General features: G+C 41.8%; 1 protein-coding gene across 1 annotated transcript in view; it reads right to left on the bottom strand.

Moving 5' to 3' along the window:
• LOC128997955 (all trans-polyprenyl-diphosphate synthase PDSS1-like) overlaps positions 1–21,838 on the bottom strand; it is an 83,449-nt gene that overhangs the window by 17,202 nt on the left and 44,409 nt on the right. Inside the window, exons 3-4 of the mRNA XM_054423816.1 lie at positions 14,223–14,356; positions 11,286–11,427 (exon numbers count right to left, since the gene is read on the bottom strand). Of these exons, the coding sequence (XP_054279791.1) occupies positions 11,286–11,427; positions 14,223–14,356 (276 nt within the window). The remainder of the gene's footprint in view (positions 1–11,285; positions 11,428–14,222; positions 14,357–21,838) is intronic.

Genomic DNA, 21,838 nt, shown 5'->3' on the forward strand with positions numbered 1-21,838 from the left:
GATTATTGTTGTTGTGTTTTCTTTTAAATGGTTAATTACAGCTCGTTTCTCTCAAATGGCGTGTTGTTCTTGAACCTCCATCCATGGTTCTCATTTTGTTAAGTAAAGTTTTGTGAGCCGCTCCTCGGGCCTGCGCATGGATCACGCTTCCATTTCGTTAGTCTGGGTGCAGGCACGAGGGCATGGTTCATCTGGTAGCAGAGCGTGGTTGGTGGGTTGCGTCCTGGGTGCCTTGTCGTGAAACTTGGTTTCACGACTCGGATACTTAGAGATGCGATCACTGTCCGCGTTCTGTTTTTTGTTTTGTTTTGAAGAGCCGTGGATGGATTGGTTTCTTGGGAATGTTCTGGCCTGGCAGTTTTGGAAAAAGGTCTTGTTGTTGTTGTGGTGGGGCGTAAACACATTTTATTAGGAGCTCGCCCTTTGGCCGAGGCACCGGGTGGAATCGGTGGTAATGACTTGCATCCTTCGGGAGCAAGAGTGTCAAAAGCATGGTCATGTGTCAAAAAAAAAAAAAAAAAAAAAAAAAAAAAGGTTTGTGTGTACACCCCATCACACAAGTGTTAGGTGTTGTCTAGTGTATGTATCGGTGTATGTTTGTGTGTGTGTACGTTCGTGGGTCATTTGTTGTTGTTTTTTCTTGCGGTACTTGCGGTATGAATGGGCAGGTTCTTCTTTTGGGCCCCATCAGGTGCGTAGGCATCAACGTCCAGAAGCCTTAGGAATTAAATTTCTGTGTTTGTTTTGTGAAAAAAATTTTTGTTGTCTGTTTTGAGTCAAGTACTGGTTGAGACTCGGTATGGCGTCAATTGTGCCGGAATATTTGAGGAAGCCGGAGCTGGTGTACGAGGTGCGGTCCCGGGGGGAGACGCCTGGAACTGATGTACGCACTTTGCGTACACAGTTCAGACAAATTGTTAGCATGCCTCAAGCTTGGGTTGAGTCGCTCAGTTTGGATGAGGAACTGGAGGCATGTAAAGAGAGGATGGAAGAGCTAAGTGGGGAAATTGATAGTTGGAGTAGTTTGCCTATGGGCTCAGCTAAGGGTTCGGCTATCACACAGCTGACGCACTGGCGTAAGCGTCTGCTCTTGGTTTCAGGGCAACCTGAAATCCAGGATGAAGACAAGAGCTGGGTGGAAGCCAGAATTCTTGAGCTGGAAGGTATTTTGGAGAGTATTAAGGCAGGAAAGTCTGTCAAGGAGAAAGTTGAAATTTTTGAAGACAACCGTTCTTCGGAAACTTCAAACGAAGTGCCAAAGTCTGTTGTTGATGTTGTGGCTCCAGTGGGTACCCCCCAGGCTCCGCCTACGCCAAGTGCACTGCTCCAGTTGCCTGCAAATGTTCAAATGTCAAATGCAAATGTCACACCGTCCCCCTCTCACACGTCCACCTTGGCTGCGGCTACGCTGAATGTCCAGTCCCCATCTCCCTTTCCTTCTCAAGTTCATAGTTCCCCTTCCATCTCTAACTCCTTTGGCAAACTTCCCCATCCCCTTGCCTCTGTCCTGAGTGGTTTCCGGCCGGTGGACGGGTTAGATGTGAATGGTCTTTGTTTTTTTCTGGAGAGTGTTTTGCGCATGCGTGAATACCCTGGCATGTCAGACGCAACTTTGATGGAACTCATTGCTCCATACTGTCTGAAACCGTTGGGGGACAGATTGCTTGATTGTTTGCGCAGAGGCGTCACCTTTGATGTTTTTCATAAAGAAGTTTTGGAGCTTTTCATGCCCCGTCGGGTCATGGAGAAGCTGAAAGTTGAGAGAGTTTTTCGTCCTCAGCAGCCAGCCGAGTCTCTCAGCCAGTACGTGGGGGACATTCGCACGGTGGAAAGGGTCTTGCGTTTGGGGATCAGTGAGCTTGAGCTCATTGACATTGTGCTTCAGGGGTTGAAGCCTGAGGAACGCTCCCGTCTGGTTTTTGCACCACGGCCTTCATCTTTTGCGGATCTGGACAGACTTTCCATCCTTTCGAGATCTGTCCAGGACGCTGATTTTCAGAGAGACCAAGCGGCGGGGCATCTTCCCCTAGCTGGTCATCATGCTGTCGTAGCACCCGTGGGAGTGTTGGGTCCTGAACCGCCGCAGTGGCAGAGGCAACCTGTTGTTTGTTTTGGTTGTGGGCAACCAGGTCACATTCGGCGGCATTGCCGTCAAGGTGGAAATTTTGGACGTGGTCCAAAAAACTAGTTTGCTCACAGGAGGAAAAATTGCCCAATCCTTCCTGTGAGGTTGTTGGTGATAATGTAAAGGGCAATAATTTGAATGTTTTTTCAAGTAAGTCAAAGTCGAAGTTAAAGTCAGTTAATGTTTCTGTTGCCTCCCCTTCTGGGAGTGTTGTGCCTGTGACCGAGCCTCTGCTGCGGGGGATTGCGGGCCTTGCTTCCATGGGCGTGAAAGCGGCGCGCTCAACTTGCCCACGTCTCAACATCTTCATAGGTTCCACGGTGCAGAAGGCCCTAGTGGATTCTGGGTCAGCCCGTTGCCTCATTTCCTTGTCCCTTTTTGAAAACCTTGAATCGTCTGGGCTTATCAAGCAAGTTGAGCGAAAAACCCCTATCTGCTGGACTGCGTCAAATTCACCCCTTCCCATCATCTATGAAGCCCGTTTCAAGTTCAAAATTGAACATTTTTCTTGGGTTTGGAGTTTTTGGGTGGCTAAGGACCTTTGTTTCCCTGTCATTTTAGGAGCGGATTTTATCAAGCACACTGGCCTAATTTTGGATTTAGGCAGAGGTCAGTGTTTTTTCCGATTTGCGAGGCGGGTATTAATATCTTTTGCTGATGAAATTGGTGGTGGTGCTGCGGTAGTCGAGCCTGAGATACCCAGCAAGCCAACAATTGATCCGTTAGGGCATCTGACTACTTGCGAGGCTGAAGCCATCAGAACCTTGTGTTCTCGTTTCCCAGATGTGCTGACGCCAAAGCTTGGAGTCACTAACCTGTTGGAGTACGAGATTCGTCTAACAGATACCCGTCCCGTTCGCTCTCACCCATACAAATTAGCTCCACCCAAAATGGAAACTCTCAGAAAAATCATTGACGAACTTCTGGAAAATGGTGTCATTGAACCTTCCCGTTCGAGCTACGCTAGTCCAGCCTTTCTCGTCCCAAAACCCAATGGCAAGTCCCGAATGGTTTTGGACTATCGCAAATTGAATGCGCAAATTGAAATCGACTCTGTGCCTCTCCCCGATTTGCATTCTGCGTTTGATTGGTTCGGTAAGGCCAAGTATTTTTCTGTTTTTGATCTGAATCAGGCCTATCATCAGATTCCTTTGAAACCTGAGTCTCGACCTCTCACTGCTTTCTGCGTTCCGTGGAATTTGTATCAGTTCACAAGAGTTCCGATGGGTCTTGCTGTGGGGGCCCAGACTCTCACCAGACTCCTTGATTCCATCTTTCATGATGTCAAGTTCAAGTTTGTGTTCAATTACCTCGACGATCTCTTGGTGTACAGTGAGAGCTTCGAAGATCACCTGATTCATCTTGAAGAAGTCATGAGTAGATTGAATAGGGCTGGCCTTACCGTGAATCCTGACAAGGTTAGTTTTGCAAAGCCGGAAATTTCGTTCCTTGGTCATCTTATCTCTCATAGAGGCGTCTGCATCGACCCCGCTAGAACCCAGGCTATCAGGGAGTTTCCTCCTCCCAGAGATGTCAAGGGTATTGCTAGGTTCATCGGCATGGTAGGTTTTTACCGACGCTTCATACCCAATGTTGCTGAATTGGCGGCTCCTCTCAATGAGCTTCGGAAGAAGGGCGCCAAGTTTGTCTGGGGTGAAGCGCAGCAGACGTCTTTTGATCTTCTCAAGGAGGCTATCATGCAGCCCCCTGTTTTGGCGATGCCGGATTTCAATCAAAACTTTGTCTTGCAAACAGATGCTTCCTCCGTCGCAATTGCGGCTGTGTTGTCACAAGAGGTGGATGGTGTTAGGCAGCCAATTGCGTACGCCTCACGCACTTTGAGTCCCTGCGAAAAGAAAAGCTCTTCTGTGTATGAACTCGAGTGTTTGGCTGTCGTGTTTGGAGTCAATAAATTCAGACGCTTTTTGGAGCACAAAGAGTTTTTATTGGAAACCGACAACCAGGCACTCTCGTGGCTTCTCGCACATCCACGCCAGCTTGGGAAAATTGGTCGTTGGGTTGTCCAAATATCGTCCCTTAAGTTCCAAGTGCAACACGTTCGAGGCACTCAGAATGTGATTGCGGACACACTATCTAGGATGTACCATTCACCCGACGATCCTCCTTCTGACCAAGAGCAACCGGGTTGTGCCGTGCTTTTGGAGTTTCCACTCGCCTTTTCTGATTTCATTCCCCATCAGCTGAAGGATCCTGAGCTGGCAAAGATCATTGGTGAGCTTCAAAATGGGGGAGCCCACCCCCCATATTTTCTGTCCCAGGGTGCCCTTTGCTGTCGCGCTCGGCAGCGAGGTAAACCTAAAGTTGTGCTGCCTAGTCTTCTAATCCCTATGGTCTTTGAGTATTTTCATTCGTCTCCTGTGGGTGGGCATCTAGGTATCCACAAGACCATTGCGAAGGTTAGGGAAATGTTCATCTGGAAGGGTATGGATCGGGATCTTGCTGCTAGGGTGCGTTCTTGTCAAACGTGCTCACTGAGCAAGCCCGCTCAAAACTCTAAGTTTGGTTTGTTGTCATCTGAGGTGGCGGAAAGACCTTTGGAGAAGGTTTTCATTGACTATGTAGGGCCTCTCCCGCGTAGCAAGTCAGGAAATAAGTTCCTACTTGTTTGTGTGGATGCCTTCTCCAAGTTTTGTTGGCTTTTCCCCTTAAGGAATGCCACTGCACAGCTCACCGTGCAGGTACTTCGAACTCACCTCTTCCAACATTTTGGAATACCCGCCACCATTGTTTCCGACAACGGAACACAGTTTGTTTCCCATCTGTTCAAAAGAATGTGCTTTGGGCACGGAATCCGCCATGTGACTACTTCCCCTTACTATCCACAGCCTTCTCATGCTGAAAGGTTCAATCGCAATCTTCGTTCCGCTCTCATAGCTTTCCATGCTGACAAGCAGACCACCTGGGATCAGGAACTCCCTTGGCTTCAGTTTGCTTTCATACTGCTCACCATGAGAGTCACAAGGCGGTCCCTTTCGAGCTGTTTCTAGGCTATCCGCCTAACAACCCGTTAGCGAATGTGTGGGGAATTGGCGACCTTCTGCCACCTCCTGGTGCGGCTGATGTCAAGGCAACTTGGCAAGCGGCCAGGAGAAACTTGATCAGAGCTAGGGAATTGGTCCGGAGGAAGCACAATCGTGGTAGAGTAGACAACCCTTTCCAGGTGGGGGATTTGGTGTTTTGTAAAGCTCATCCAGCCAGTTCGGCTGTGGACAAGAGAGCTGCAAAGTTGTGTCATCGGTGGTCAGGTCCCCACCGCATCCTGAGGTTTTTGACGCCTGTCACGGCGGAGCTTGGAGATCCGCGGACTGGAAAAGTTTTCCGGAGGGCGCACATTTCTCATCTCAAGCCCTTCCGCGGAACTCTTCCGTAGGCAATTTTCTTTCCTCTTGTGTCTGGGTGGGAAGTGCACTGGGCCAGAGAACCTGATCACTTCTCCTGTCCCCTGTGTTCTGCGAAGGAATTTCCCTCACAAAATTTTCCAGCTCTGGCCAGAGCAAACCCTGGGGGTGAGTTTTCCCCTCAGTTTGGAAGTCCCTTGGCGTTCCCCACCACAGACACTTGAGTTGTCTTTCAGGTCATTCTCTTTTCAGGAAGTGGGGGAGAGGCTTGTTTGTTTGTCCCTTTTGGAGAGGAGTGTCCTCTTTTGGGGAGGGAGGTTGAGCCGTGACTATTTCCACCGGGCGAATGTCACGACTCATGATCAATGGTTCAAGTGTTTTTTTTATAGTAGGCTAGTTCAGTGTTTCGTTGTCACTCCACGGCCCCCCGAACAAGGCTGTGGGTTTTGTTCTTATTACTCCGACCGCGAAGTGTCAGAGGTTGCGAGACGTCGGATTTGAGTACTTCACTGAAGATTTTTATCCTTTTAAATCTTCTTTTTTTTGGATAATAAATGTGCCTTTTAAGTTTTATTCTTGGCCGTTTGTGAGAACTTTCTTTATGGAGTAACTTTAGTACGCCCCGCGCGCCTTTTGGGGCCCGTGAGGAGGAAAATGACTGACCATCTTCAGCGGAGAGGAATGTTGCGACTAGGCTGGCGCTGCATATTGGCCCCCTCTCCGCCCTGCCTCTTCTCTCCTCCGGTGCTGTCCGCCCAGCTTCATGGCCCTCCGGTGTCACACCCTTGAAGACTGTTACCGCAAGTTACCGACTAATTGTTATTTATTTCAAATTTTATTCTACTGTTGCCTAATCATCCGATTTTAAAATCTCTCCACTGTATTTAATTTTTGGGGCCCCTAGTTAATTGTTAACTTTTCAGATATTTATTAAAAGAGTCATCATATTTTATTATTGTTATAGTTTGTTAATTTTGGTAATTTCCTTTTATTAAATGTTAAATTTTTACTAAATCCTTCTGATTTTCTGAATGATTAAAATAAATTATTGTAAGTCAGCAGCTTAAACGGGTACCTAAATTTATTTAAAGTTTATTGAGAGTATTTAATTCATGTATTGTTGTTGATTATTGTTGTTGTGTTTTCTTTTAAATGGTTAATTACAGCTCGTTTCTCTCAAATGGCGTGTTGTTCTTGAACCTCCATCCATGGTTCTCATTTTGTTAAGTAAAGTTTTGTGAGCCGCTCCTCGGGCCTGCGCATGGATCACGCTTCCATTTCGTTAGTCTGGGTGCAGGCACGAGGGCATGGTTCAATTATTTAAAATCATAGTAGTAAAAGAAAAGGACTGTTACTAATACCTCATGGTAATGCATTTTATGTCAGTAGGCCTATAACTTTATTAGTCTGAACTAGGTTTCACTTTTCTTGCCAATTTTCATTATATTATGCTGAAACTACCACGTATTTTAAAGTTGCCTGTTGCATTTATCGACAGTAAATATTCTGGTTTCTGATTCGGATTCATGTTCAAAAACCAACCAAGCACACGATTAATTAATTCGGAACGAAATTGTCTTTGCGTATATACACAAATTCAAATAAACAGGGGGACAAGCCTCATAGCACTTACCATCACAACCTAAGAGAGGCAAAGGTATAAAATAACTCATCTATATATTTAATACCATCAAGTTTTTTCTCTGTAATATCCCTTTTTCTGCCACATTTCCTTGTTTGCCGAGACGACCTGGTATTCGTTAGCAAAGTTGACAAATACGTGCATGACGTTAACTTACAAAATCTCGCAAGAATCGATTGGAAAACTAGTTTCTGAGTTGCCAAAATGTAAGATTGGTGGTTGCGAAACTGGTGTGCAGAAATGTGTCAACCAGTTGCCAGACGGGCCTACTTTTACCTCGGCCACCATGAACCTGAATGGAACACCGAATACTGTCGCTGTAATGAACATTGAACAACGAGGTACTGCTCCACATTGAAAATCGAACAATATTACAGTACAACAGTACACATTTCTGGACTTTTAGGAATAGCTAAATACAATGTCAGAAATGAAGTGCATAGTCTGAGGTACGGTTAGAAAAAAACAAGACCAGGGCATGTTGTTTTGGGCAGGCTTTTCATTAATTACCATTGGCTGTGACAAATTTAGATTTTGAGAATTTTAAGAAAAGACTGTTTGTATTTTTAGTAAGAACCCACTCTATCACATTTAAGTTTTTTGCATGACAGATAAGTTAATGGGAACTATTTGAAATGAGGATGTCAAATGTTATTTAGATATAAGAAGCGTGAATTTTAATTTAATTACCTAATTTATTGCATATATCTCTCGCCATGGTCTGTAACTTGTTTGATAGTTAATTTGTAGTTATTTGCAGATACAATGACTGTAATTTACTCCTTGTGATATACATTTACCTTAAACTGAATACAAGATGTATTAACCAAAAAGTGACCTGTCTATGCATGTACACAAAAGTGACAAATAAATATCTTATATCTGAAAGGGTGTCCGGTGTCCGCACTTGTGTTGTATTGAGCGAGTTGTTATGTGTCTTTTGCAACAAGATGTGATAATCGTGAGAAGAGGCATAACTCGACATAACAAAGTAGTTCAGGGGCCAAAAACCTGAATTTGATACGAATCCATCGCGAATTCAAAGACAATCACCTCATTTCACCAACAAATAATACAGTAGCCAACTTGTTTGATCAAATAACAGTTTTACACTGCTATAAACTAAATATTTGAATGGAATGAAACACTTGTCACTCTAATCAGTTAGTATTATATTTTATTGCAAAAATGTCACATAAATGCAGTGTTTAACTCAATTCACGACTTTTAGCAAATTTTCCCATATAGGGAATAAGCTATTACCTTAGTACTCATCCAATCGTAGTATCGTAGTAAATCCAATCAGGCGAATGGAAATTCGCTTAGTCTCCAGGTTTGCTGCAGCGGGGGTATTTTTACTTTAAACTGTTCAAGACGTTTCTAAAAACTTATGTAAAACGAAAATGGTCAACCATGCTTTCTTAGAATAATTTAAAAAAGATTGGAAGTAAAACACTACAATGTGACACACCACACGAGTTTCTCCTAGTTTGTATTCAGACATTATTCTCTGGCCTCACTTTCTGACCACCGCCGCTCTGACCGTGTAAATATAACTGTTGGCCTATGAAAATAATCAAGTTTAAATACTCTGGGACTCATTAAATATATTTTCATTTCATTATATTATAAGGTTATATTTGAGATTTGAGGATTGCATAGCTGTTGGCTTTAAATATTTTATACTAGATTGAATGGGCGATAACTATTGATGCATTCCCACTAATTGACAAAACGTCCTGTTGTAAATTATTGCAACAAAAAATTAAAAAATTTAAATTATTGTAAATTATTGTGTACACACAGGCTAATGTAATCTAGTGGAACATTGCGACTTAAACGCAGAGATGGAGACAAAGTTCTGTATACAAAATTTATAATTTCTAAGAAACCTTAATTGAGACAAGACTGTTGAGTGATGGCCGATACTCAACCACCCAAAGATAACTAGACATTGGCATAACTAAAGTTTGTGGCAATGTGCACTTTTTCGGTTCAGCCATCCTGCCTATCATCAATCGTATTCTTGCAACTTGTTGAAACTGAAATTGCAAAAAATACCCACAAAGCCAGTCGAATTAGTAACACTATTGAGTTTACTGTGGAGTCTCATCAATGACTGGGAAACGGACATTTAATCTCAGGGTTAAAATTGATCTGAAATTTGAACAGGCTAGACAGTTATTCGGGGTGGAACTGACAGAATGTCGTTTTCCTGAATGCCAAACACTTGAAAATCAGGTAAAGCCTCGAAGGGTGTATACGAACTTTAGACGGTTTATTTAGGTTAGGTTGTATTTCAATCCCAAATATTAATATGACCAAAGACATTCCTTGAAGGAGTCGGTATTTTTTATCGGAGCTTGTATTGCTGTTTATCAACGTTATGCAAGGCACAGTTTTATACGTCTTGCTTTGCAAGTGTTTTATGACTACTTGTACCCTCGACCCTACAAACCACACGACCACCGAGAGAGTTTCTTCATCGAAACTCCAAAAGCCATTTGGGTTTGGTTGAGTGCAAAATCGGCTGCTTATGATCAATAAACACAGGTTATGAGCAACAGTTGGAGTATCGAGAACGACAGGACACGACGTCGATGTGTCTACTCTACCGGGCGTCCTTCCGAGGTATGTAGCACACTTTCGCGTCAGGCGCAGGACACAAGTAGTGTATAAGCGTTCTCGACCGTATAGATTTGTGAATCTACGGTTCAGTTATCGGTACTGCTTATAAATATTCAATTGAACTAAAGCAACAGTATATACAACTGCATGCTTTGGTATACAGTATGAATAACACGTTTGCAGAGGTGCTTTTGGTGGGAGCTTGAGGCGGTAGTAAGGTGTTGACTTAAACGTACAATGACCTTATCATTCCCGCAGAGTATATTGTTTTATAAATTGAAAATGAACCGGACATAGCAATGCTTTTTATATTATTTGTATATTTTTTATTTTTTAAGCCTTAATGTTTATACGGTAGATTGTTCACGATTACTGGTAAACTTCTGGAGAGTAATCCAAAACGACAAACAATATTATTATGTACAAAGATTTCTATATCCGACCAAATGGCGTGCCGTTACTTCGTGGGGATTTGGTTCAAGGATTTATCATCAAAAATAAGCTACAGCTTTTCAGTAGGCAACATTTTTATGCCTAGTCCTTATAACCAATTGTTATTTGTTATTGTAATGTATGTTATTAAAAAATATAAACAAATTAAAGGTGCTAAGTTGAGGAGGCCAACAGTTCATTTACTTCAGTCCAAGAGAACATGCAATTCAGTTAGTTGATGAATGCAGGCTATTGCGAATTTTCTGCATTCATATAGCTCATGTAAATGTATGGTAAAATAATTAAAAAGCTTAGTATAGAATCAAGTAGAGAGTCACTAAATTGAGGTTGAAGAGCTATTGAGTTAAGGAATGGCATGATTAAGTTGTGGAAGTGAGTTAGGAGTCAACTCTCTCGTTTTCTCTCGCCATGACCATCGCTGACTGACCAGCACAAGATACACTAGTAAAACATAATCACACTAAAGTTTTATACAATTGCCAATCATACACACTAGTACACTCATGCAATATTGTAACTGATACACACTGGTATACTCAAACACACTTTCATCTCCTAATATTGACACTGATATACACTAGTATACTCAAACACTCTTTCATCTACTGTATATACTATTGTGTATGAAGTATGCTACAAGTTTATAGTAGTATTGTGTTTATGAAAAACCTGTTCTTGTTAAATTTATTTATATTTTTTATTTATAACATAAGTTTATTTATATATATGATTAATTCTGTTGCAAGAGAACATTTATAGTGTACTCACTGTTCTGTAAAACTGATCAAGGAGAAAAAATAACTGTTTGCCCCCAGAAACGAGAAAATGAAATTTATTAATACAAATTTATGTTTTTCATTCCCCGCGTGCTTTGCATGGCACTTGGGATATTGTAAATAATTTAGGAATTGCACGAATAAAACTTTTCGAATTGAATTGACACTGATACACACAAGTATACTTCACTAAACACATTTTTCTTTCCTTAACTGTTAAACATCACATCCTAATTAATTTCGGATATTAACATTTATGTTCACGGAATCGGTCTTAACTGACTAAACACTGTCCAACTGACCTTTTTGTGGTTCCAGAGGACGTTGACGCTAGGTTTCCCTCGGCGGAAGTCGGATTGGTCGATCACGTCGTCATGTATCAGAGATGCGGAGTGGATCATTTCTGCGATCATCGCCACTTGTCTTTGAGCCGGCAATAACCCACTGAAGCAAAACAACACTGCTACTACTTCGGTTAACTTATTATATTTGTTTGAATTATATACCCAGGTTCAAGAACTTGAATAATATTAAAGTAGTTATTACCTTTTTTGTTGTGAGTATTCTTGATTTCTGGGACAGGTATGACCTAAGCGCCATAGATACCATAGGTAGTTCAATTGTGACTATTTGTAGACCAAGATGGTTTACACTCTAACAATCGTAGTGAGTTTCATCAAAAGGTTGTTCCAGAATGAATATTGTACATTTCATAATTAAAACATGTTTACAAAAGGCGTACAACATTAATTTTTTTGGGACACAAATCTTAAACTTTGAAGTAATTAGTCTGTATCAAAACGTGATATGGGGTTCTGGTGTTTATGGTTAATGAACTGGTTTATAATAGCTTCTAGAAATTAAGATTATCGTTAAATTTGGAGTAAATACAGTAAGTTAAGTCCAACAGCTATGGTACAAAAACATAGTATACAAAACAGTGACGGCAATATGTGTTACTAATAGTTACATACTGCAGTGGATATAATGATTGATAATGGTCCTTAACAACATTGGAACTAGAGAACCATTATAGTTGGCACTAGCTACTTTAATTTCGAGCTCACTCAGATGCCTCATCTTTGAAACTACCCAAGAACTCAGACAGTAAAACAGAGAGATAACTACTTCAATAACACTGGACACACGCCAAATAGATTTGCAAGGATAGAAGGGTGAGAGTAAATGGACGGCCCAGTAAGATAAATAGTTGTTTGTCCTAGGAGGCAAGGCATGAACCTGGGATAGTTTTTTCACATTACTCCAGGCTAGACCTAGGGGTTGGGGCATTATCACTTAGATCAAATCCATTGGCGATTTGGCGGGATTTGAACCTTGGACCTCGGGGACCGAAGTACACACTAACTCACTCTCATAACTAACTCTACTCTCATTCTAATCCTAGTTTCAAACAATATACTGTATAACCGTCCACTAGACAACCAAATGCATACCGAGTATAAAGTTTCAAGAAAAAACGTCTAAAATAGGCGAGGTGGAATCGAGATTCGAGGGAAGTTGTACCCACCGGGATGGCTGTACATGCAAAATACTGAAACAACTTCATGTTTATGTAGGTACATTAAAAAATATATTATAAAAAATAATAGAATGGAGTTTGGATAAGAATAAATATACTGTAAACCAGCTTCATTTTTTGATGGATACGAGATTGTCGCCGGTAATATAATGTTGACTGGTAAAATAATTTTTATTGGACAAAACATTCAATATTAAGAACAAATACCCTACCATACCAGTACTAGGAATCAGATATTTTGAGCTGATAAGAATCACGAATGAATATATTGAACAATATGCAATACCGTACGATGGGTTGGGTTGGAAGACTAAATAAGAGACAAGAAGTTGTGAAACGTTACAGAAGAGAAGTGAGTGACGAGGAAAGGAGAAACTCAGAGAAGTAAAGCCTCTCAACACACGATGGGTAATGGCTTGAGGCCTACCGTATACCCACATACACTAACACGAACATTTTATGTTAAAAAACTGAAATTTTGCAAAACAAAAGAACTACTTGAGAGTATTAATTACGGCATTGTTCTTATTCTAATGGTCATCGTCTTCATCATCTCTGCAAGAAAAACATTATACATAGCCTAAAATGAGTTTTAATATTTTTTTCTCAAAAACCTCGACTGTTTTCCAGCAAAACAACAATTTTTGTTCGGTTACTGAAAAACTTAACTCAATAGAGCACTAATTGGAAATTTTTTCACTACACTTCTACAAGCATATTACCAAATACATTTTGATCTTTCCATTTGAAAAGAGTTACTTTAACCAATGGCATGAAGGACTTGTACATTAGAGAATTGCCACGGTCACCGTCTAGCGAGCTAGTGGTAAATGTAAAGCTAACATCGTCAAGGTGGCCTTCGCCTTGACGATCACAGGAAGGAAATGAGTCACTTGTCACTCCTGGCTCACGTAGCTACACGACTCTGAGTCTGGCAGACCTCTGCAGAAGAAATGTACGTGACGGGGGTATTACATTATCTCTGCGTCTGCTACACCAGGCCATTCCATTGAATCTGAATCTGCTATACCAGGCCATTCCATTATCTCCGCTTCTACTAAAACAGAAATTCTGCGATCTTTTTACTATGGCATGATTATGTCTCTGCACTGCACCAGTAAAGTGTTTACACTTTCTCGATAGCCGATGTACAAATATTACTCGCTGTATTAAACAACTACTTCTATAGACTACAGTAGAAAGACTTTTGTCCCAGTAGGTCGAGTCGTCTAGGGCACATCTACTCCATATACATGAGCCCAGCGATACTGGTAACGACTTGTTGTTATGGTAACATTCGAGTTGTGCAGTTAGTCTCGGCCTTCAGATCTCTTCCCTCGTGCTTTTGACCCGAGAAGTATCCTTGAAAACGAACATAGTTGTCGGTCTAAACTGTTGAACTGCTGTTATCGGCCCCTGTGGGTGAAATGTTCAGTGTTTTGAGTGATGCCAAAATGGAAATAATGAGTCGTTGATTTCAAAAAAACGTTGCCAACATGTGACTTGCGTATAAAGCTTTAATCATCTGCCACTCTAATGTTATAAATAACTCCCAACGATTGCTACTTTGCGAAATGAGAGAACATCGTTGACATACCTATTTGTAATTGGACCGTTGAATTTACAAGTTTCATACAGATATACAGATGAAGTTTGATATCATCGTATGAAATAAACCATGAGTAATTCATTTGATTACCTTTTGTGCATGTGGTGGTTGATGGCGCGTGCCATAAGTATAGCCACCATGGGCCGCAAGGCTTTGCCTTGTCCATCGAAGTAGTAGGTAGCTATCGTGTGAAGTTCGTCTTGGTTCGTGTTCCATCTTAATTCCTGAAATGAAAAACTCTGTTGAGAAATTTGTGCTGCAAAATCATCATGTGTTGAAAACAAGTTCTAATGTAGTTTACGCAACGATCACGTAAAGATAGTGTATACGACAAAAGTATAAAATTTTTAAAACTTCTACGAGTTTTGTTGAGACTATTTACGCAAGTTGCGTACACTAATTTATCTATGACAGTTTTATAATTATTTAGAATAAACACTCATAACTTCTAAGAGAGGTAATGTTTTCGTTTATAACCTCTCATTGCCACTGACAGTGATGCAACGAATCATTGTGCACCACTCATTAACAATTAAGTTGGTCTTAACAGTTGATTAGTTGACGTTCACATTACATTTTACTTCTCTCTGAATCCTTGAACCTTATTGGTCCATTACCGTGTTGTTAAGTAAAACAACAATGATTTTAAGTAAGTTAACAATTCTGTTATGTAAATCTTTTCAATTCTAAGAACTGAACTGAAACGGCTACTTTATAAAACGGTCAGCAGGTAATGTAATTTAGGTAAGTTTCAGCCATTTCTGGGTTTCTCGATTGTTGCATACCAAAATACGATATCATTGACTTCAGATGGATTCACTCCTATAAGTAGACCAAAGTAGCCTTTTATCCCTTAAAAACCATACTAAAGGGTTTTACCAAGGCTGGATGGCCATCTTTTATTTATTCTACTATCTTTGTATCTTATTCTAACATAATACAACATGTAACTGGCTTTATTATACAGTACAGCATTAGGCAAAACCGTTAAAGCTGCATAGAACTTTGATTTCGCTATTAAAAATGGAATAATATATTAATTTTTTAATAAGCCGAGTGAATGTTGTTCGCATGTCTAAACGCTAAAAGGGTCAGATGCTATCGGTAAAATACTTAGCTGGTGCAAAAAAGTGACAATTGAAACGAATAAAATTTTAATAAATAGCGAAATCGGTTTCTGAAGCACGTTTCCCTAGGATTAGATAACTAAGTAGGGACCAGAACGACCACACGACTTGGTCCTATCGTTCAACAAACAATGAATCAAATAGAGATTCAATCAGTGACAGCCACTGCTACTGTTGACAAATCACCATAATGCTGATTGGAGTGATGCGATGACAGCTCCCGACAGTTGACTGCTTCATAGTTACGAATTGATACAAATGGTTATTTACTTTGGAGCTCAACGTTTACTTCGAATTCGTAATCTTTTCGACTCAACATTCTACAGTAGATATCTCTGGCTTGTGTTGTACTTGAAACTCGGGTGTTTTTATGTTTGTTAAAGAGCAAATAAACGTCTTTAAACAGAACTGTAACGGTTTCACTGCGGACAACGCCTAAACAATGACAATTCGACACACTTACGAGAACTGGGAACATTTAAAAATGTATATTACAAATGTTACAGGATCTATATTTTTGATTAGAGCTAAATATGTTCCCACTGTTTACTAATACATGTCAACTAAGCAGTAGTTGATGAATGTTTTTAAACAAGGTGTGCCAAGTGACTAGAAACCATGAAACCCTAAACTGCGCTTATCACATGCATTTCAATTTGCTGCGAGTGGTCCAGGTCCAGGTCTAGTGGTCCATTATAGGCGTTACCGGGACGGCGCGCGACGCGGCGCTGGAAAGTAGACCGGCAACCCAACGAAGATCAAGGTCTTAAGAAAGCATGACCAACGCGTCAACGCGTTAGTCACTTATTGCGGGCCTCGGGCCCGAGGCTTTGTCCTAGTCAGCCTTGTGCGATGTATTCATCAACACTGACACTCCACTTATGACTGTTCGAAGAGCTCGAGTAAAAAAAGGATAATGGTTGCTCGGCAAAGGCTTTATAATTACATCGTGGACTCGAGAGGTAGGCCTATATTATTTCTTATGTCGCGTTACAAGAAATTTTCAAAAACATACGGAAGGGATATTTTGTGTGTTTGAGAACGGGCATTATAACAAAGATTCAAGAAAAAAAAAACTATTTAAATATGCTGATTGTTGTATTTTTACATTTAAATAATTGATGATTAATGGACGATTCCGAATTTTATATTTCCAATTTATAAATCTAAAAGGATTAGAGAGTTTGACCGAATCAAAGTCAAATGTTCAAAACTCCGATAATGCATTACCAACTGTGGATGATCTCTGTGTGCGTTATAACCGGTCAACATTTAGATGTGTGCTACAGTACCGCACCTTCGCACGTGTGTTTCAATAGTGGTCTAAATTTTAAGTGCAAGCTATACACGATGCGGTCCTAGACAACGCCTACAGAATTAAAATTTATTCTATTATTAGTTCTAATTTTAATTTTGTGATCACTGGTCCTAGACTATAGCGGTCTACCGGTATCTGAGGATCTGTCAGTCTGGAGGCCTACTGGTTTGACGATCTGCCAGGCTACCAGTCCGTCGGTCAGCCGAGCTAACAGTCTGTCGGTCCGCCGGTCTACCAGTCTGTCGGTCCGCCGGTCTACCAGTCTGTCGGTCAGCCGAGCTAACAGTCTGTCGGTCCGCCGGTCTACCAGTCCGTCGGTCCGCCGAGCTACCAGTCTGTCGGTCCGCCGGTCTACCAGTCCGTCGGTCAGCCGAGCTAACAGTCTGTCGGTCCGCCGGTCTACCAGTCTGTCGGTCAGCCGGTCTACCAGTCTGTCGGCCTGCCGAGCTACCAGTCTGTCGGTCCGCCGGTCTACCAGTCTGTCGGTCCGCCGGTCTACCAGTCTGTCGGTCCGCCGAGCTACCAGTCTGTCGGTCCGCCGGTCTACCAGTCCGTCGGTCAGCCGAGCTACCAGTCCGTCGGTCCGCCGGTCTACCAGTCTGTCGGCCAGCCGGTCTACCAGTCTGTCGGCCTGCCGAGCTACCAGTCTGTCGGTCCGCCGGTCTACCAGTCCGTCGGTCCGCCGGTCTACCAGTCTGTCGGTCTGCCGAGCTACCAGTCCGTCGGTCCGCCGGTCTACCAGTCCGTCGGCCTCCCGGTCTACCAGTCCGTCGGTCCGCCGGTCTACCAGTCCGTCGGCCTCCCGGTCTACCAGTCTGTCGGTCTGCCGAGCTACCAGTCCGTCGGTCAGCCGAGCTAACAGTCTGTCGGTCCGCCGGTCTACCAGTCTGTCGGTCAGCCGGTCTACCAGTCTGTCGGCCTGCCGAGCTACCAGTCTGTCGGTCCGCCGGTCTACCAGTCCGTCGGTCCGCCGGTCTACCAGTCTGTCGGTCTGCCGAGCTACCAGTCCGTCTCTGAGCACGGACGGTATGGTTATCTTGAGTGTGGGGGGTTCTTCCCGGAACCTCAATTGAGTCAAGGGTGTCGCCACCTCTGGTGGATAGGTTCATCCGGGTGGGTCCCACTTCTATACCTGCCTCCTTTTGGGAAACCCTGATGGCCTGGCAGTGATGTTGGGTCTGACGGGCAAACGAAGTAGATCGGGTGCTGGGTCCGAGCCCGCCAGGGGTATCTGGGGATCTATCGCTCTGGTTATCTCTGGTTTCCCAGCAATGGGTAAGGCCTCGATCGGGCAGCGGTGTAAATGGGAGGTTGGGGTTCCCCCCGTCAGCGTGCTGATGGTCCCCTTCCTCCTGGCTATTGATGGCGGGTTCTGCCTGTCAGGGATTAGATAGGTCCCGAGTGTTGCTTGCACTAAATGCGTCGGGGCGCTCTACTATGGACCTCTAGGTTCCGACCTAGTGGAACCCAGGTGGAGTGACGCTTAAACAAGCAGCCGGAATCCCTGGTTAGGATTGAGGGGCAACCCTCTTTCCGAAGGGTCTGCTTCGGCAGCCGGCGAGCCTGATGACCTTAAGTCATCCGCCCATGATGTGCTAAAGGTTGATGCGTAAGCTTCGGCCTACATCATGGGGCCCGGGTATGTCCTGAAGGATAGGTACCGGGTAAGCAGTCAGGGGGCTTCGGCTCTCATGACAACAAATGTAAATGTAAAAATGTAAATGTAGTCCGTCGGTCCGCCGGTCTACCAGTCCGTCGGTCCGCCGGTCTACCAGTCCGTCGGTCCGCCGGTCTACCAGTCCGTCGGTCCGCCGGTCTACCAGTCCGTCGGTCCGCCGGTCTACCAGTCCGTCGGCCTCCCGGTCTACCAGTCTGTCGGTATACGAGCTAACAGTCTGTCGGTCCGCCGGTCTACCAGTCTGTCGGTCAGCCGGTCTACCAGTCTGTCGGCCTGCCGAGCTACCAGTCTGTCGGTCCGCCGGTCTACCAGTCTGTCGGTCCGCCGGTCTACCAGTCTGTCGGTCCGCCGGTCTACCAGTCTGTCGGTCCGCCGAGCTACCAGTCTGTCGGTCCGCCGGTTTGACGGTGTTCCAATGCGAGAAGAGACCAGTACCGGTATACACGTGTATCCTGAGACCTTCTCATGGTCAAGGTCGACCAGCCTCGTATACCTTGCCCAATACGATCACCGACCCCATTAGCATACATCATCAAACGTGATCCATCCTTCTGTCGGTGACCAAATATTTGTAGATTGCCTGGGATTGTGTTTACTTCGTAGAATCCATCCAACATTTGGACGTTATCGCGCGCTTAACTAATGTAAACAATTATCAAAATAATTAAACGCAAAGTTGTTCAAAAATATCAATAAATATAATGGATAAGAGGTGTTCGCATTTACAAAAAAACAATAGACATAGGACAATCTAAACAGATTACACATTAAATTTTCGTAAATCTCTCATACACCTTTGAAAACACCTTTTGGATATTCAATTTTCCATAGACGTGTAAATTATGCGTTAGGATTGTGTATTTAAAAAATATAGTTCCTGAAAAGTCTTTATGCTGTTTAATCCACGACAAGGTTCTACTAAGTCTATTAGACCTAACGCTCTTAACGCTGATATTAGAGGGAAAATAGAAGGGCTATAATTGTATACACAAGCAGAACTGCTCCAACACGGGATGTTAACACTAGTAAAAATAGCAATCATCTTGCTTTCTTTGACTTTTATTGTACAGTACTCGTATACAATCGCAGAATAAAGAGTGACACGTGAGCAAAACAAGATTGCAGCAAACAGTTAACACAAAATATATCATAGTCTTCATATCGCGATACAACATACCACAAAACTATCAAGCTTTAAGTAGGCCTGCCTCTAACGGTTCAAAAAGCTGTCAAAAGTGAAAGCAGAGCATTGAGACGGAGTTGAGATCATTAGGGTTATTATGAGTCTGTTGGACGATGAATGAAAGAAGAGTTGCATAACCAACCGGGCTAATGCGGATGAATGGACTGAATTCGCTAACGATTGAGTAAGATGTAGTCCCATAAGTTACACAATCACAGATTTAAACAACAATGTGGGAAAGAATACACAATCTCCTATTTTCTATTTTGCAGATTGCTCAGTTAGCTATTTAAATACCTAATGCGACTCTTGCTCACGTTCATTTTTCGTAACTTAAATCGTTAAACTTGAGTTGGTCACAAAAAGCCATTTTAGTCCCAACTTTGAAACAAGAGATTGGCGGGTTCCCGTGTGGGCTATAGAGGCGTATGAGGTGGTAAAAATATGCAGGGAGGGAAAAAGTCTCGGGACGGATAAAATAATAGAGATGGAGCTATAAAACTTGTAACAAGGTTACTGGACAAAAACATTTTAAAACCTCCTCGGCGAGCTATGAATAAGAAGAATGTATTCTATGTAAGCATAGGTTGATATGCACTTTAAATAAAACGTTTTTATAAGTGAATACAATTCGGCAAGCCCGAACTCAAACGGAAAACTATTTGTATTCTAGGTACTTTGTTTCATGTTTTGTAGCTCTATCTTTATTATTTTGTTTTTATAAACATTTATACGTCCCGGGACTTTTTCCATCCCGTTTTCGGCAAGTGGCTTTCTGTTTCAATCGAACAATTATCAAAGCATAAATGTGAGTTATAAAATGCAATTTTAAACATACTGTATGTGGTATTACGTTTGGACAAAAACTGTTAGGTTTCATGAAATATACCATGCAGATGATGTGTATTTGAAATAATTTAAACGAAGTTATTCTTAACAAAGGACACATTCTTTGCATTTTTGTTCCCATAGGATACCTTGTAGTTCTACTAGAGAAATCCTAGCAAATAAATTGTTAAGTACATTTTGGTAAAAAAAACTGTATTACTTGCTTGTAAAACATGTAAATCATTTTAAGGTTATTGTTAATGGAAATTATGACAAAAATATATGGCTAACAAGTTGCAAACGAGGAACATTAGTTTGCACCTTAATTAATTTTACAATTTGTAAACAAAACATGGAGAAAGAACTACGTCGTTTTGTATGTAACAAATATTCCTAAAGCTGAAACTTGCGGGTCATCATACTGCACCTGTAGATTTTCACTTACAGTAATATATCGGCAGCCATAAAATATTTTAAATTAATAACTCAACAACTTAGATCAATTTATCATCGATACAATTATTTTTACAATACGTAAGTACGTTACGAAGTGTTGCGATAACCAAATTAATTTAGATTGATTTAGCGTACAGAAAATGAACAATATAATTTTTTAATTGGTGTAGTGGTGTAGCCTTAGATGATTAAGAAACGCAGTTGCTAACAAATAGTAAACAACCAACTGAAAGCTTGCATGCGCGTTTATGTGTGATGGTCATGGCGCACGAGAGACGCCTTTCTCCGCATCAGCTTTCATCTGCAATTATCAGACGCACGAACAAGTTTCGTTTGTTTGAAAAACTGGTATGAAGAGTAATTGAACTACATTAAAGGGTGTTCTATACAGTATTTACCTTACTCATATACTTGATCTACATTAAAGGGTGTTCTATACAGCATTTACCTTACCCATATACTTGAACTACATTAAAGGGTGTTCTATACAGTATTTACCTTACTCATATACTTGAAATACATTAAAGGGTGTTCTATACAGTATTTACCTTACTCATATACTTGAAATACATTAAAGGGTGTTCTATACAGTATTTACTTTACTCATATACTTGTTCTACATTAAAGGGTGTTCTATACAGAAAAACCTTACTCATATAATTGATCTACATTAAAGGGTGTTCTATACAGTATTTACCCTACTCATATACTTGATCTACATTAAAGGGTGTTCTATACAGTATTTACCGTACTCATATACTTGAACTACATTAAAGGGTGTTCTATACAGTATTTACCTTACTCATATACTTGAAATACATTAAAGGGTGTTCTATACAGCATTTACCTTACCCATATACTTGAACTACATTAAAGGGTGTTCTATACAGTATTTACCTTACTCATATACTTGAAATACATTAAAGGGTGTTCTATACAGTATTTACCTTACTCATATACTTGAAATACATTAAAGGGTGTTCTATACAGTATTTACTTTACTCATATACTTGTTCTACATTAAAGGGTGTTCTATACAGAAAAACCTTACTCATATAATTGATCTACATTAAAGGGTGTTCTATACAGTATTTACCCTACTCATATACTTGATCT

The sequence above is a fragment of the Macrosteles quadrilineatus genome, unplaced genomic scaffold (assembly GCF_028750875.1).
Source record: "Macrosteles quadrilineatus isolate MER2022 unplaced genomic scaffold, UCM_ALF_1.0 Scaffold_7__1_contigs__length_78375512, whole genome shotgun sequence".
Classification (NCBI taxonomy): domain Eukaryota; kingdom Metazoa; phylum Arthropoda; class Insecta; order Hemiptera; family Cicadellidae; genus Macrosteles; species Macrosteles quadrilineatus.